The sequence below is a fragment of the Camelus dromedarius genome, chromosome 4 (assembly GCF_036321535.1).
Source record: "Camelus dromedarius isolate mCamDro1 chromosome 4, mCamDro1.pat, whole genome shotgun sequence".
Taxonomy (NCBI): Eukaryota; Metazoa; Chordata; class Mammalia; order Artiodactyla; family Camelidae; genus Camelus; species Camelus dromedarius.
The window spans coordinates 44,015,516-44,033,065 of NC_087439.1; the positions used below are offsets into that span (position 1 = coordinate 44,015,516).

The window sequence follows — 17,550 nt, forward strand, 5'->3', positions numbered from 1 at the left end:
TGGTATCTCTCCAAAGCAGCTTATTCACTCCTTTTTATGTGATGAGGCTTCCTAATATAAACAGCAGATTCTTTGGAATGCAGATGTTTCCACATCGTGGATCAGTGGGTCGAGGGCTTTGAATGAGAGAGGGAGAAAATAAGTGCCCTGGCCAATTAGTATCTCTTTAGTTTCTTATCCAGCAGCCACCAACAAAGTCGGTATCAGCTGTGCTACCAAAATGGAATGAAAGTAGCTGCCAGTTGCTCAGAGCATCCTCAGACTGAAGATGCTGAGCACGTAAGAACACCGCGCTGACTACAGAGCCATCATCTCTGAGCTGTGAATCCACACTTCTCATTTTGTTGGTGGCCTTGGGACTGAGGCTCTAAAACCCACATTTCTCCTTTGTCAGCTCTTTCCCTGTAGTATCTGCCAACGTAGGGTGCTAGAGGTGGCCTGTGTGGCTAGAGGAGGGAGACCAGACCAGCTTATCCTGTTTACTTCCTCTCCTGAAAGTGTCACCTCAGCAGGGGACCGTCACCCAGGAGAGGTGGTTTGTTTTTAGCAATTAATTCTGGTTTCTTACTCCCTTCCCTGCAACAACCCCCACCCCACCACCTCACATTCCTGGAATCAGCTGTGTTCCCTCCCCCTTGGAGGCATCATCTCTGGTTGGGGGCTGCCCCCTTCTTAGGGATCTGGGTCCAGCTCCTTGTGGTCCCTCCCCAGCCTCTACTCTCTGCTCCTCCCGAGGACTGTTGGTTGCTTTTGCTTCCTCTGTGACATCTCAGGAACGCCTTTGGGTCTCTTAGTTCTCCTTTACCAGTTTAACTTGTTGCTTATATTAAATTCCCTCTGTTATGTAAACTGGTGGTTTCTGTTTTCCTGACAAGACCCTCATGGGTGCACGCCCTCTTGGAGAGGGCTCCTAAGCTGTGCTGAAGAGTGATGTGAACACACTGCCCGTTGCTGATGGGAGGGAGTCGGGCAGAAGTCATCATAGAACTTGAGGGATTTGCAGACAGATTTGTTAGGGGCACATTTTTCAGCACACAGTTCCATCCTGGGACAGCATGTTAAATGTGAGAAAGGACTGGGAAGAGGCAGTCGACTCAGAGAAGCTGTGTGTCCTAGGATCAGATTTGCCCCTAGGTTTGGGAACGGCACCTTCTTGGTCTGTTTCCTCACCCATAAATCTTTGGTAGTACTAATTAGGAAGTCAAGTGAAGTTAGAATCAGAGTACTTGGAAAAAATGTAAGGCTTGGATTAAAGTAAATTATTATAATGATCCAGTAAATAATTGTTATGCTGTTTTAGACTTGATCTCAGTCTGTGGGAAGGAGTTTGCTGAGGCCATAGGAATCCTTGTGTGACAACGGGGTGAGGGCTGTGAGGAGACCAGTCACTGAGGACCCACTGTGTCCTGGCCCTGTCATAAATGCACTGCATAGTTGATCATTCAGCTTCCACCATTTTACAGACAAAACTGATTTTGCTGATGTCCAGAGTCAGGTTTCTTAATTATTCTCTGTTCTTCTCTGTGTGTGAAGGGTGCTGTCCGCTCTCTCTGTTTTTTCATAGTCATCTTTGCTGGTGAAATAGGCACAGGATAGGTGGTTGGTGTTAACTGGTGTGAGGCTGTCAAATTCCTCTGGGGGTAGTTTTAGCGTATTGGTAGGTCATGCACTTAAGTGAAAACCTTTATGAAGCTTTCCTTCATGAACTGCTCACTCTGTTTTGAAATTCCATATAGTCATCGTGTCATTGGTAATTCACCATTAAGCTAAAGGACACTGTCCTCATGTACCACTACACACACCTGGAAATCTTCGGTGGTAGACCAGGAGTAAAGCCAGGCATTGTTCATTGATGACCAAAACTTGTGGTTTTGAGGCATCAGTGGACAACCCTTGTGGTTCTGATATCTGGGCCAAAAGAACTGTTCACAGACCCATGAGCATGTGTAATGAACTGAAAACAGAAATATTGGAGAATGCAGTTCTAGGAGTGGAGTAAGAGGGGTCTGTATTGCATGCACCTCTTCTGCTTAATTTTTAGTTCGTCACTGAAACATTGAAATCATTTCCTCTTTGTAGAACAGTGATAAAATCTGTTTGCTTATCCCTTGGACATATTTTGAAGACTGAGTGAGATAAAGTGTGAAAGCGCTTGGTGAATTGTAAGGTATCTCGCAAATGTAAAGAATTAAAGGATTAATGTGTTATAGGAAGGCTTGGAACTCTCCCAGACCTCATGGTTAGCTGTGGGGCCAATTTTGAGACAGATCTGCCAGTAATGAGGTCTTGTAAGACATAGTCAGCAGACCTTGAAGGCCTGCTTCTTGCACCTCTGCTTCCCTTGGCTGGTCCCCTGAGGAAGGTGAGTGATGAGGGCTGCCGAGACCCCGTCACAGAGCGAGGATGAGGACTGTGACAAAGAAGGTGTCTGTAAGAATGCCGAGGGGTGCGGTTAAGGGGAATTCTGAAGCACTCCGGCAGAGCTCTTGATTTGTGCTGGGTACCCAAAGTTGACAGAATGTGCTGGGAGCATCAGTTAGAGATGAAGCTGCCAAAATTGCAGTCAGTAAGTCAAAGAGGCATAGCTGACAGAGTGACAGATTCTGGGAGGAAGCAGTTACATCCCTCAGAGAGCGGTCCAGGTAGTGCCATTCTCAGTGTGCAGAGAAGAGCAGTTAGAGAGAAAGCCCTGCGCACACACGCACACTGTTCCTTAATAACTCACTACTGACCAGTGTGATAATTGTGTCTAACCATCAGAATGCTGTGAAAATATCAGTTTATTCCTGGGGGCAACGTCTTAAAGGCCTCCCTGACCACAAAATATCATCGTATATAAATATACACTAGACAGTGTTTTTTCTTGTAAGTGGCTTTAATGTCTTTTACACTATTTTATGGGAAATGCAGGGGCATATTTTTTATTGTTTAAGATAAAAACACAATTTCTTTGAATTTTCTGAACTTCATCTTTAACAGCCAGATTGTATGTTTCTTGAACAGTTGAACTCATGGTTAAATATCTGGAGTCTAGAGTCTTTGTTTACTTTTTTCTAGAATCCTGGAAATGCATAGCAAGCAGAAGCAATTTTGATATTTCTCAAGACAACTTGGGCTTTCCAAGGATCTCAGCTCTCAGCTGATGACACTGGGTGACCTTCCAGTCTCTAATCTGTACCTCCCATGAGGCTGAAGTAGCCTAGACTGACAAGTAACTTCACTACAACTGTTTCTGATTTAACTGTAACTTTTGGAAAGCCTCTTGTGAATTTTTGTCTTTTAACAAGAGCAACAACAACAAAGTCTCTGCCTATATTATTTATTAATAAAAGCTACTATTGTCTAAGGGTCCCTTCTACTCCCTTAAACAATGGAATAAAGTTAAATTCAGAAAAGAGTCCTTAAAACACTAAAAAAAAAAAAAAAAAAAAAAAATAAATAAATAAATAAATAAATAAATAAATAAATAAATAAATAAATAAAAGCTTAAAGTTAGAAAAAAGTGGACGAGGAAAGGTTTTTAGGATTCAGGCTGTTTATTCTTGAAGAGAGAAGAATGCATGATGACTTAATCAGTGTTTTCAAATATTTGAGGGGTTTCTTGACTGTATCATCTCTCCAGAGGGCTGAGAAAAGAGTAAACGGGTTTATATTTAAGCTTGAAAGAATGATGCAGGAAGAACATTTTGAGTCAAGTGGGCTGAAAAACTAAAATCAGATACCGGTTTTTTAAAAAAAAAAAAACTTTTTATTTTGAAATAATTATAGATTAACAGGAAATTGCAAAGAAATGTACAGGGAGATTTCATGCTTGAAGGAAGTTTCTGAATGACCTCTCGAAGGAAGAAGTCTGGCTTGGGAGGAGGCTAGGCCAAGAGACATCATAAGCTCTCAAACTTTCTGGCTCTTTCATAAATTTTGCCACCCTTGTGTTTCTTCCCATAAGAAGTTTCCCACTACAGCTTGCTGACCAGCACAGACTAGGGGTCCTTCTAACATGTGAGATGTACACTCCTTGTAATGAAAGTTTAAGACTAGCCAGCACTTACTGAATCTTTTCCAAATGTTGAACGCTGTCGGGTAAGGCAGATATTCATTCTGTCAGTCCTCACACACATTCTGCAAAGTAGGTTTTATCGTCTCCATTTTATAAATGTGGTAACTAGAGTTCAGAACTATTAAAGAGCTTTCCAGCATTCCAAGCTCAGAACAGATTCACTTGGGATTTGAGTTTGCTCTAAAGGAATTTCCCTTTCTACTTGATAATGCTATGTAGAAAAGAAATCATTTTTTCCTAAGGAGAAAATTGTCTTCCGCTGTGTCTGACTCTGCGGGCCAGCTGCCCCTTTCCCGTTGGTCTCAAGATGCCAGTGATTTAGAAATATTTCCCAACATGAACAGAGTGTAATTACAACTTTCATTATATAGGTAAAGAAATAGAGAAGTTCTTTGGCATCTCTGGGCATAGGCAGAAGCAATTATTTTCTGGAGGCATCTTGAAATTCTCTCAGAATATTTAGATAATGTTGGTAACATTTTTCTTGAAGTAATTTCATGCTGTTTCATACCTTCTGGGGTACCCATTGGCTTGAATTGCATCCTTTTCTCTATTTGATAAGGTACTTTAAATGGCGTTTTATTTTTATTCCACCTACTGTTCTCTCCCTTGTCTCAGTCACAGTGGTCCTCTGCTTGAAGATTTCCATGGAATTAGCTGAATTGCAGCTGTCTTAGGGCTTTTCATGTTCGATTTTGGTGTGGTTGAGGTTTTGAGCCTTATTACCTGGTATAGACACCATTCTGTTCATCTTTATTTTTAAAGATACTTATTTTTTATTTTTGGTATTAACAGTTTGCGCTCTCTAAAACTGCATCAGAAAAAATAAAATACTTATAAATAAACCTGACCAAGGACGTGAAAGACCTATATACTGAGAACTATAAAACATTGATTAAGGAAATTAAAGATGATTTAAAGAAATGGAAAGACATCCCATGCTCTTCAATTGGAAGAATTAATATTGTTAAAGTGGCCATACTACCCAAAGCCATCTACAGATTTCTTGTGATCCCTATCAAATTACCCAGGACATTTTTCACAGAAATAGAACAAATAATCCTAAAATTTATATGGAATTACAAAAGACCCAGCATTGCCAAAGCAATACTGAAGAAGAATGATGAAGCTGGAGGAATAATCCTTCCAGACTTCAGACAATACTCCAAAGTTGCAGTAACCAAAACAATGTGGTATTGGCACAAAAACAGACATAACGGATCAATGGATCAGAATATAGAGCCCAGAAATAAACCCACACAACTACTGTCAGTTAATCCTTGACAAAGGAGGCAAGAATATACAATGAAGAAAAGATAGTCTCTTTGGTGAGTGGTGTTGGGAAAGCTGGACAATTGCATGTAAATCAGTGAAGTTAGAACACTCCCTCACACTCACCCATACATAAAAATAAACTCAAAACATTCTTTGACATAAATTGCAGCAATATTTTTTGAGCCATCTCCTAGAATAATGGAAATAAAAGCAAAAATAAACAAATGGAACCTAATTAAACTTAAACAAAATGAAAAGACAGCCTACAGAATGGGAAAAAATACTTGCAAATGATGTGACCGACAAGGGACTAATTTCCAAAATAGACAAACAGCTCATACAGCTTAATATAAAAAATACAAACAACCCAATCAAAAAATGGTCAGAAGACCTAAATAAACATTTCTCCAAAGAAGACATCCAGATGGCCAATAGTCACATGAGAAAATGTTCAATATTGCTAATTATTAGATAAATACAAATCAAAACTACCAAGAGGTATCACCTCACACCACTCAGAATAGCCATGATTGAAAAGTTCACAAATGATAAATGCTGGAGAGGGTGTGGAGAAAAGGGAACCCTCCTATACTGTTGGTGGAAATGTAGTTTGATGCAGCCATTATGGAAAACAGTATGGAGAGTCCTCAAAACTAAAAATAAACTTACCATATGATCCAGCAATCCCAATCCTGGGCATATATCCAGAGAGAACTCTTAATTCGAAAAGATACATGCACCCCAGTGTTCACAGCAGCACTATTTGCAATAGCCAAGACACAGAAACAACCTAAATGTGCGTTGACAGATGACTGGATCAAGAAGTTGTGGTATATATATATATATTATACAGTATTATAAATTTATAGCTGACTATTACTCAGCTATAAAAAAATGAAATGATGCCATTTGCAGCAACATGGATGGATCTAGAGATTATCATATTAAGTGAAGTAAGTCAAAGACAAATATCATATGTCGCTTATATGTGGAATCTAAAAAAGAAATACAAACTTTATTTACAAACCAGAAATAGACTTACGGACATAGAAAACAAACTACTGTTACCAAGGGGGAGAGGGGTCAAGTTGGGATAGATTAGGAATTTTGGATTAATAGATACACATTTCTATATATAAAATAAATAAACAACAAGGACCTACTGAATAGCACAAGGGACTATATTCAGTTTATTATAATGAGCTGTAATGGAAAAGAATCTGAAAAAAAATGTATGTATGTTATAACTGAATCACTTTGCTGTACACCTGAAACTAACATTGGAAATTGACTGCACTACAATTAAAAAATAAGAATTTTAAAAAGTGCTTTTTGTTACTTTTATGCTTTCTATATGGTATACCACTTTTAAAATCTGCAAAAGTTAAAAAAATGATGACTCAGTAAAATTTTGATGGTAAATAAACATTTCTTGAGCTCTTGAGAGCATGGGCTGTTGTACAGTTTGTAGTTGTCTTGACCCTGTCTGTAATTCTCTCTTACTGTTAACTTCATTATATTTTTATGAACTACACCACCTTTTTCCACCTGGGTTTGTCTTTATATGAGATTTATTTATTTTTTCTATTTTTTTAAATGGAGGTACTGGGGATTGAACTGAGGACCTCATGTATGCTAAGCATGTACTCTACCACTGAGCTATGCCCACCCCCCAAGCTGGGTTTTATTGTTGCCCAGAAGCATGGGAAACACAGAAGAGTTACAATGCTAAAATCCCTCTGATAAAACATATCAACTGTTATTTTTTTGATTTTACCTTATCACAGGCTTTATTTAATGTTATCATTTTAGTATGTATTGCCTACTTTTTAAAATTACCATTGTATTATTAAATTATCATGGTCCACATAGTTTACATAAATATTCTTTTTAATAGCTATTTAATACTTCATGGGGTGTTTATACTCTGATTTACTTAAATATGAAATATTGGAGTCACCCTAGGGTTTATTTCTTGAGTCTCTTCTCTTATTTATTTGTACTTACTGCCCAGATGATTTCATTAGTCTTACGGCTTTATAAGCCATGTATATCTTTCTGACACCACATTTGTACCTCTAGCCCAAAGCGCTCCTGAACCCCAGGCTACTCTATCCAACTGTCTACTTGACATCTCCACTTAGAAGCCTAATAGCCCAATAATTAGCCTTTCATCACACTTACCACCCCCAAAATAACTCTCTCCTTCCAAGTCCTCAGGCCAAAGACCTGTTGACTTCCTTTGTTGCTCTCCTCCTCTCTCATCTTCTCATCCCATGTTCAGTCCAGTGAATGCTGTGGGCCCACTTTTCAAGATCATTTGAGGACCTTATCATATCTTACCACCTCTCTGCCACCAGTCCCTCTGGGCCACTGTCATCTCTTGCCAGGAGAATTGGAGCTGCCTGCCAGGTGGCCCGGCTGCTCCCATCCTTGTTCCTCTTCAGTCTCTTCTTAACAGAGGAGCCAATGATTCTGTTAAAATATTAATCAGTCATTTAGGTTTTCTTCTCAGAGTCCTGCAGTGGCTTCCTGACTCACTCACGGTAAAAACCAGAGTCCTTCAGATACCCTACAAGGTGCAGTGATGTGGCTGCCTGCTACTCCAACCCCACCTTTCTCCTCTTGCTCTTACTGACTCTGCTCTAGCCTCATTGGCCCCCTGGAGGTGCCTTCAACAACTCAGGCATACTCCTTCCTCTGGGTCTTTGCCCTTAGCTGCTCTTCCTTCCAGAATGTTCTTCCTCCACTTACTCCTAGTTGATTTCATTACCTTCTTCAGAATCTGCTCACTTTCTCAGGGGTCTTCTGTAACTAGTCTACAGAGAATTGCAACCCCACCCCATCCTTCTTGGCAGGCTTTGTTTTTCTCTGTAGTACTTTTCACAGTCTTTCATCAAATGCACCACTTTCTTTATTTTTTCATCTTCCTCTTTCCCTGCCAGAATGTAAACTCCATAAAAGGGATTTTGTTCACTGATGGATCCTGACACTTAAAGCAGGGCTGATGCATCATAGGTGCTCAATGAGTCATTTGTTAGTGAATCATTAAGCTGTTTATCATTTTTCCCTATTATAAATGATACTGCATGAAAATCTTTACATTTATGGCTTTTTTTCTTTGTTTGATTTCCCTAGGTAAATACCTAAAAGTGAGATTTTTGAGTGAAGGTATCTGACTATCTCACAATATTTTAACGGTGCCTTTTTATTCAACTTTTTTTTTTTTTTAGGGAAAGGAGAAAATTTTGTTTTTATTAATAGATTATGTTAGGATTGACTGGGTCTAAATCTTGTCTAACCTTTGTAAGCTTTAAGACCTTGAGCAGATTGTTTAATTTCTTAAGGATTTAGTTTGCATTTCTGTAAAATGGGACTAAAATTTGCTTTGAAGAGTTGCTGTTGGGCTAAAAAAAAATTGCAAAGCACTTGACACATAGAAACTGTCAATAAATATCAGTCTTCTATCTCCATAATAGCCTTCTTTCCACTCAGTGTTTTCTTGAAGCAGTTTTATCTTAGAATTGTAGAATAGACAGTCCTTCACATGCTCCTCCTCACTCAGGCACATGCACACGTGTATATCTAAACATGCACCCACATAGCTTTCAATATCCAATCTATTTTGTTCTCATAAGTTTTAAATTTTTAATACTTTCTGTTGACCCTAGCCGCGGCACGCCCGTAAGTGGTGAATGTTGGAGTCTGTGGACGTGCTGGGTGGGGGGTCAAGGGGTGAATCGAATCAGTCACCTCTCCTCATCCCTTCTTTCTTGAATGTGTGCTTGTTCATAATTAAGCTTTTTTCCAGCACAGTATGGGGTGGGACATAGGTTATTTCTCATAATTGGTTTCAGTATTTAAACTGTTATGAATTGATTGTGATTAATTTCAAAGACCTTCCAAGTACTTTTGTATTTACCAATATATTTGCGATTTCTGAGTTCTCCATTTTTTTCTCGAGATCTGTTTCCCTCTAATTTTGCTTCCTTTTAGCCTAAAGAACTCCCTCTAGTATTCCTGAAGTGGGAGCCCCGTGGCAGACAAATTCCCTTTGTTTTGCTTTCATTTCATTCTTTGAAGGGTAATTTTGCTGGGTGTAGAGTTTTGGAGTGACTTTTATTTTGGTTTTGTTTTTGCTTCCAGCACTTTAGAGATGTTTCACCATCACTGAACCTCCATAATGCGTGATGAGAAGTCCTTTGTTTCCCAGAATATCATTCCCTGTATGTAATGTGCCATTTTGTCTAGTGACTTTCAGTGTTTTCTCTTTATCTTTGGTTTTCATCAGTTGGACTGTGATTTTTGTCTAGATTTTCCTTTTTTTTTTTTTTGAACGTATATATTTTTGGAATTCTTGAGCTTCTTAAATTTGTGTGATTATGGCTTTTATCAGATTTTGAAAGTTATTGGCTATTATTTCTTCTAATATTTTCTTCCCCCGTCTCCTGGAACTCCAATTACCCATATATTTTTGAAATTGTCCCACCACTCCTCAATATTGGTTTCTTTATTTTTTCATATTTTTCTTTATTATTCTCAGAGTACGTGGTTTCTATTGACCTATCTTCAAGTTCACTGAATGTGTTTGTGTGTCTTTTCCCCTAAAATTGGGCCGTATTTTCCTTGCTCTCTATTGACATATTAGATTGCACCCTGGACACTGTAAGAGTTATGTTGTAGAGATTCTGGATTTTTTTTTTTTTTTACAGTGCTCTAAAAAGTCTTGAAATATTTTGTGTTAACCAGCAATTTACTCAGTTAAATTCAAATTGTAGCCTGTCATACCTGCAGTGGACAGTGGCTTCAGTCTCTATTCAGTTCTTTAAACCTTAGCTCCTGCCCGCTTTCAGTTTACCTTGCACATCTGTGGTTCAGGGGCCAGCCAGAATCATGCTTCGTTTATGCACAGAATTAAGAGTTGACCTCTCTGGCTTTTTCCCTTTTGTAGTTCTCTAGTCCCTCTGATTTCCCCAGTCTTCTTCCCTGGTCCCTACAGCTAGAAAGAGAGTATGCTTTCCTGTCAGAGCTTTATCTGCTGCTATGATTGTCTCATCTCAGAGTAGACTGCACAGCAAATATAGAAGTACATAAACGAGAGCACACTCTCTGCTGGCTTCCTGCTCCAGCTTTTGACACCTCTCCAAAGTCCGCTTGCTTTTATTCCATCTCTAGAGCCCTCTTGAGCCTTTGTTTTATTTATTTATTTATTTTTGGTGGGGGAGGGTTGGCATTTTGGGCAGATCTCTTAAAGATGAAAAGCCAATTTATTAGGAGCTCATTTCTCCACATCAAAAAAAGAATGCTTCTTCTAATTAATTTTTAAATTTAAATCTTGACTGAGATAGTTGTTAATTCACATGCTATTAGTTGTAAGAAGGAATACACTGAGCGCTCATGTGCCCTTCCCAACTTTCCCTCCACGGTAATATTTTGTAAAACAACAGTATGACACCACTACTAAGATATTGACATTGATTCAGTCTCAATAGATGATACATATTTCCTCATTTGTACACTTGTGTATGTGAGAGATTTAATTCTCTACAATTTTATCACATGTGTAGGTTTGTGTGTCCACCATCATAACTGTCCAGCTACTTTGAAAAGTGGAAGAAATGCTAGAATTTAGAAAGGACTGAAAGTCTCTGACCACGCCCCCCCACTGAAGATGATTACATACTATCAAGTGATTAGAACTGACGTGTACCCTGTGAACATTTTTAAAAAATCAGTGTCTTTTTCCATATTGTAAACTTGTTTGAGTGTAATAATCACTTCACGTTTTGTATACACCTTGAGGCACACCACAGCCCAGAGCTTACCTTGGTGCTCTGTGCAGAGACGTTCAATTCATGTTTAAAATACAAATGCATGTTGTTAAATAGAACTAAAATGTAGGACTGTCTTAGGTGTTCTCTCTGCTTTTAAACCGAGGCTAGTGTTTTTCAAAGCTTACATTCTTATTATATTTACTTTTGAATATGTTATACTACATGAAAGTACTTCATAGATGTTTGATCTTTTGAAGGTGATGTTGCTGCCTTTGATAAAAATGTAATTAGGTGAGCATTTCCTGGTAGAGGCAGTCATCAAAGCTGTACAAAGAAAGTACATATTCTCTTTCAACTACTCTGTTTGTAGGTTTTCTACTGCACCCTCTGTCTAGCACTCATTCTGTTTCTCTCTCTCCTAAGACAACCCTTGTGGAAGACAGCTTTTACTTCTGTTAGAGCCACCATTGGAGAAAAAAAAATCCAGCATTTCTCTAATGGACCATGACAGTAGATGATAAAATGATAGTAGTTTTGTCATGGGCTTTATTTGGTGTCTAATATGCTCTCAAACAAAACAAAACAAAACAAAACAAAACAAAACAAAACAAAACAAAAAACCACCAGTAGTGATTCACAAATTCTTTGGAGAATGAACACAAATAAAATTTCTATATTTTTATGTAATCTTATATATATGTCACATATTATATATCATATAATGCTTTTAGGAAGATAAAAATGATACCTTCTTTTCTTTCTTCTCTCATTTGTGATTTGAAGTGAATGTTTTCTGCTTGTCTTGTGAAGTTTTCTAAATCTTGGAAATTAAATGTTTGGCTCTCTGAACTAGGTAAGCTGAAAAGAGAATGCCTAGTGAGGGGTTGGTGGAGCCTCCACAAGAGCTCTGTGGAGCAGCTTTGACTTTACAGGGACAGTGGAAATCATAGAAACAGCTTTTCATATTTGAGTGGTCAGTCTCCTGCCCCCTGAGTCCAAATGAAGACCCTGAATAGATGTGGGTATTTAAGGGAATTAAAATGCACAGCCTCTATAAAAAAGATAGGAAGGGTACCTGCTATTGTATTTTTACGGATTTGTTCATTCATTCATTCATTCATTCACTCTTCACATATTCATTGAATGCCCTCAATGTGCGAGGCACATTATAAAAATATTCCATTACATAGTAACTTCTTTCAAAGTGTTCAGGTGGTTTGATTTTATTGTGCATACCCATCATGGGCCATTTGAACTTTAAAGATCTTCAACTTTGAAACTGAGTTAAATTCTACTATATTTGTCTGTCACTCCTCACACCCGAACCCTCCCCTCAAATTCTCAGCATTTGGGACTTAGCCTGGCCAGTAAATTAAGATGGGGAGGAGCTGATGATAACATTGACCTTCCTGGGGAAGAAATACACTGTCCTCTGCTTCCCTTCCCCTGGAGGCACAGACTACTTGCCCCTCTGACCCCCTCTGCCAAGTGGAGATGGTAGTAATACCGTCTCATGTGGTTGAGGGGGAATCAGTAGGTTTGTGGGCTAGGGTCTGGAGATGTGGACTTTCAGTAAGGCCATTTCCACCTCCACGAACGAGACCACACACCCAGGGAGGAGGAACACACCTATTCATACCAACTCTCCTGTGTAATCTATCTAGAGTGATTGATAGGGGAGCTGAGGAAAGGCCAGGTGTGGGTGGGCTTGGAACCTGAAAGCATTACTGATGGGGACTCCTTGTGGACCCACTCCAGACCTGAGGCTTGATGAAAAGGGCCACTACAGATTATGGCCCAAATGGGGAATACTTTACAAAAATTATTGTGGCAGGATATCAAAGAGAGATGCTTTTGCCAGTAAAGGTGGTACCATTAATAATGATGCTGTGATAACCAGATTGTGGGGGTAAACTGAGGCAAGGGGTTACTCTACCTGATGACTTCTTGTCTTTATCAGTTTCCTGTCTTAGTTTCTGTTCTCTTCTTTTTGCTTGGTACTTTCAGAACCTGTTGGAGGCAGCGGGCTTGGCACAGCATAGCTGAAGCTGAGTGGGTTGCTGGGCCCAGAGTAGTCACGCTGTGTCAGTGCTGTGATGCGAAACCATACACCTGGCTCATGTTAAAGATTTTAGACACAGAGACCATGTGACATTGTGTTTTAACATATGCATGTGTTTGTATACACACACAATGTATATACTTCTGTAATTAGTATTCTAATTTTTTACATATGAGGACACTGAGGCACAAAGAGATTAATTTCTGAAGCTAGGCCTCCCTAGCTAGATAGTAGCAGAGGTAATTCCTACCCTATCCATTGACATGGCTTTTAAAAATATGTTTACAGAGCTTCATATTTATTTGATAATTTTGATTATCAAAAGTTGGTAAGTTCGATGATCACAGGATAGGGCTTCTTCAACATGCTATTGTGTTCTTGAAATTTAGAAAGGAGTTTCTAAAAGGTGGTTTGAATAGAATTTAGAAAGAGGGGGAGAGAGGTATAAAACATTTTTGTATATTTATAATACGTACATACATATATAATGTATATTGCATAACATCTATGTGATAACATACATATATGTATATTTATATATAACACATGCAGACATATATGTAATGTGTGTATTGTATGTTGTATAACATGCTAAAAATTTTTTTTGAATGTTTTTGTATGTTACTGGAAGATGACAGCAAAGATGAGGAAGTCGCTTTTGAAGGGATTCTGCTAAGTGAGTTTTTGACTCCCTCTACCTGCCCATGCGATGTTGTGGGGCACACAGAGAAGACCTGTTAATAGCACTCCCAATCATGGTAGCAACAGGGAAAATGTATTTACAGAGGATAACCAGTTGATCAAATTTCTTGACCCCCCTCCTGCATCTGTCTGCCTGGCACTGTTATGGCCCTTTCAGAGATGAAATGATCAGCTTTTGCAGTTAGACTCTTTACTCTTTAGAAGCAGGAAGACCATGTCCTAGACCAGGAGGATGTTATAAGAATGGCGATGACAAATTCCGAAAGGGGATTTGAACGATGTTTCAGAAGTTGTGGGAATTGAGAAGACAAGGGAGGGCTGGGGGATCCCAGCAGGGCAGAGTGGAAGGCAGTACTCCATTTTCCTACCTAAGTACGTTTTTTCTGTTTTACGTGAAACAGGACCCGGTAGGGTGTTACATGGTACTATGTCTGTAAACTTCATTAGTCCCACTTACAAAAAAATTCCTTCTTTGTCTATTGTTCTTTAATCTCATCCACTATTATTAAAGAAGCTTCATCTAAGATTTACTTATGGTATGAGTATATTCATCAGTTGTCTTTGGCCAACGGTAAATTAATTTGGGTCATACTTTCATATGACATGGTATTTTTTGTATCTGTAGAAAATGTTAAATGTCACTACTGAAGAGGAACCTGTCACATCTTATTTCTTGACCATTTAGTCTAAAACAACTCTAATGCTTTTCTTTCTAAAAAATGTTCTAAAGACATCATCAAACCTTTGGGGCCCCATGCAGTCTGCCTGCATTCCTTCAGTGCCTCATTCAATCATCAAACAGGGCCAGAAATGCAGCTGAGTCTTTCCATTCTTCTTGACAGAGTCATTTGCTTTGGATGAAAACAGTGCAGCTGATGCTTATAATCATTTCAGACTTTTCAGCTTGGCTGGGACATCACGCTGTTTGACACCCCTTTTTATTCCTTATGAGAAAGAAGCAAATAACCACAAAGCAGAGAATCTTAAGAAGTCAGAGGGAGTTGGGGCTGAACATAGCACACTTTGATTATAGAGACAGAAACAGCCAGTTTTTTGACTAGGGTTGATCAAAAGCATACTCTCTGTATTGTGTGATCAGATGGTGAGTGAACACTTTATCATGGTAAAAGTATTATGTGACTTGTCAGTAAGAAGAATATAAATTATGTCTTTTTCAAATCATGGTTTGTTTGGTTTATTTATATACTCTAGGCAGTTATATGTGTCATTTGATAGTCTTTCTGTCTGTTCAGTCCCATTAGAACTTGAGGATAAGAAGATTTTAATGTTTTTTAAAAAAACTTTTTCTTTATTGTTACTGCCAGGGGATTAAAGGAGAGAAAAAAAGTTAAATCTGCTTTATAGGTACCAATGTATGAAAGTTGACAATGTCTACCCATAAAATTCTGTCCGTACTTTATTGGGACGGTTGGGTATGTTTCACTGATGACATTAAGAACAGCTGTAGAAACAATAACATCTGACTGTTTTGTTTTTTTTTTTTTTTAAAGATTTGTAGCCAAACCATGTGCCATAGCCCTCAACATTCAGGCCAATGGACCACAGATTGCCCAGCCAAATGCTATTCTGGAGAAGGTCTTCACTGCAATTACAAAGGTATAGTTGTTCTCTTCTGGGCTTTGTCTTGTCATGACCAGTGTTCTCGGTCTGAAATCATTCAGTCCCTTCTCTCTTGGGCTGGAGAACTAATGTTTGACTGGCCACCTGCTTGGAGACATCCTCTCAGGAAGCACACCAGCGTTGTGGCTAGACCCGAAAGGATAGAAGCTGAATGAATACATGTGGACATGTTTGCAACCTGTTTATTTCCCCCCAAGTGGGTGTTTGAAGCCACTGTGAAGAAGAGTCTAGATTAGATAGTGATCTGTCTAATTCTGTCCCTCGTTTCATCTCACGTGATGGGAAGCAGCATGTGTAATGGTGGGCGGGGGCCTTGTGGAGGCAACTGGATAGAACTGAGGAATGTAATTCACGGGTGTGTGAGAAACAGTGCCCGTTTGCTTCTGGATAGTCCCCATGTTCTAGCAGCTGTAATACACAGTGGATATGAGCAGAGTAGGGCGTAACTGAAGGAGAAAATGCAGGCGGCAGGTCTGAAGAGCAGGGGTCAGGAGAATTGTAAATTACAGAGTCACTGTAAGGAAGGAGGAGAGGAGATCGTTGCTCTGGTGAGAGTTAAAGTCCAAACCAGAAGTGGGGAGAAGCGAGCATGAGAAGGGGAAGAAGATAGAGGGAAAAATCGCCATCCTCGCCAGCTAGTGTCTCCATGAGAACAGAAAGGGTGGGAGGAAGACAGAAGTCAGAAACCCTCAATCTAAGCTCAGGAAAAGATAAAACAAATCACAGTGTCCCAATATCTTATTCTTACTCATATCTCTCTTATCTTACTCTGGTGTGGACAAGAAGGAAGAAAATAAGTGTAACATTCTATGAGAAGTCTTGTGTGTCTGTATATCAGATGGTTCATTTTTCCTCTGTCATTTTTCTGGGAGAATTACTTGGACTTCTAAGATGTGATCTGACCGTATTTAGCAAGCGTTATTTCCTTTTGTGGGTATTTGTGTTGCTAACCATTTGTACGGCTCGTCTGTGGTCTTTAAACTATTAGTTCAAATATTCAAACAGGCTTGTTTATTTCCTGGGCTTCATTTCTGCCAAATTTCTGTAGGGGTTTTCCCTTTCGTTTTTTGAAAGTGGTATTTTTTTCTCTGGAAAAGTGGAAGAAAGCACCAGATATTTTTTTACATCTTTGCTGGGAGGAAGAGTAGAATAAATGAAATTTTAGGAAAAGCTCCTCTGGTAGTTTTGTGGATGATTTTTGGTTTCCAGTTTCTAACCCAAAGGGGCTCACTTCCTACCGTGTTTGAAGGAAGAAAATATTAAGAAGAAACTTGCATTTTTATTTAACATATCACCTTATTGCAACAAACACCTTTTTCCCCTCTGAAAAAGCAGCTATGTAGGGAGTTGTGATGTTCATTTTTTAAAATGTGATTACAACATATTTGTATTTACCTTGTGTACAACTCTAAATGCACAAAAAATGAATTTTCTACCCAAATGTTATGCCTCCCTTTAGAAATCCTACAGTGGACATTTTATTTCCCTTGCCTTATGTTTATTATGGTTACTGGAGAAATTTTCTCTTATGAAGGTAATGAAAGGATTTTGCAGCCAGGTTGACGGCTCTGAAGGATAGTTGCTTCTAGCTAATTTTTAATGATTGTATTCTCTTGGTTTCCAAGGTGATTCTTTTGGAGGTTTCTACATTATTAAAGCAGAAGCCTCATGTTTTGAATATAAATGCAGCAAAAGTGGGAACTGTTTTTCCTTAAATTCTTTGTAGTTCTCCAGTGTGATCTGTGATATGAAAAAGTAACAGATAACAGCTGACCAGAGTAGAAGTAGCAGGACTTGGAGAGTTTGAACAGTGATTGCCCAGCATCCTGGCCTTGACTGTGTCTCCAGGCCCTTGGAGAAGGGCATGTTATCATCTTTCAAGTGTGAAGGGATATACCCTCAAAACCCTTCAAATCTACTACATGCAGGATGGGCTACATACTTTGTGGAGGACAATGCAGAATTAAAATTCGGGGTCTCTTGATCAAAAAGCACAAAAAAAGTCCCGTTAAAGGCATAAAAATATAAAGCTTTTACCT

The 17,550-nt window shown here is 38.9% G+C and overlaps 1 protein-coding gene across 3 annotated transcripts in view; it reads left to right on the forward strand.

The window, feature by feature from the left end:
• The window catches only part of CERS6 (ceramide synthase 6), a 278,288-nt gene that overhangs the window by 60,294 nt on the left and 200,444 nt on the right, over nucleotides 1-17,550 (forward strand). For all 3 annotated transcript variants that reach the window (XM_010982470.3, XM_031451592.2, XM_064484885.1), the window contains exon 2: nucleotides 15,382-15,487. In XM_010982470.3, the coding sequence (XP_010980772.1) occupies nucleotides 15,382-15,487 (106 nt within the window). The remainder of the gene's footprint in view (nucleotides 1-15,381; nucleotides 15,488-17,550) is intronic.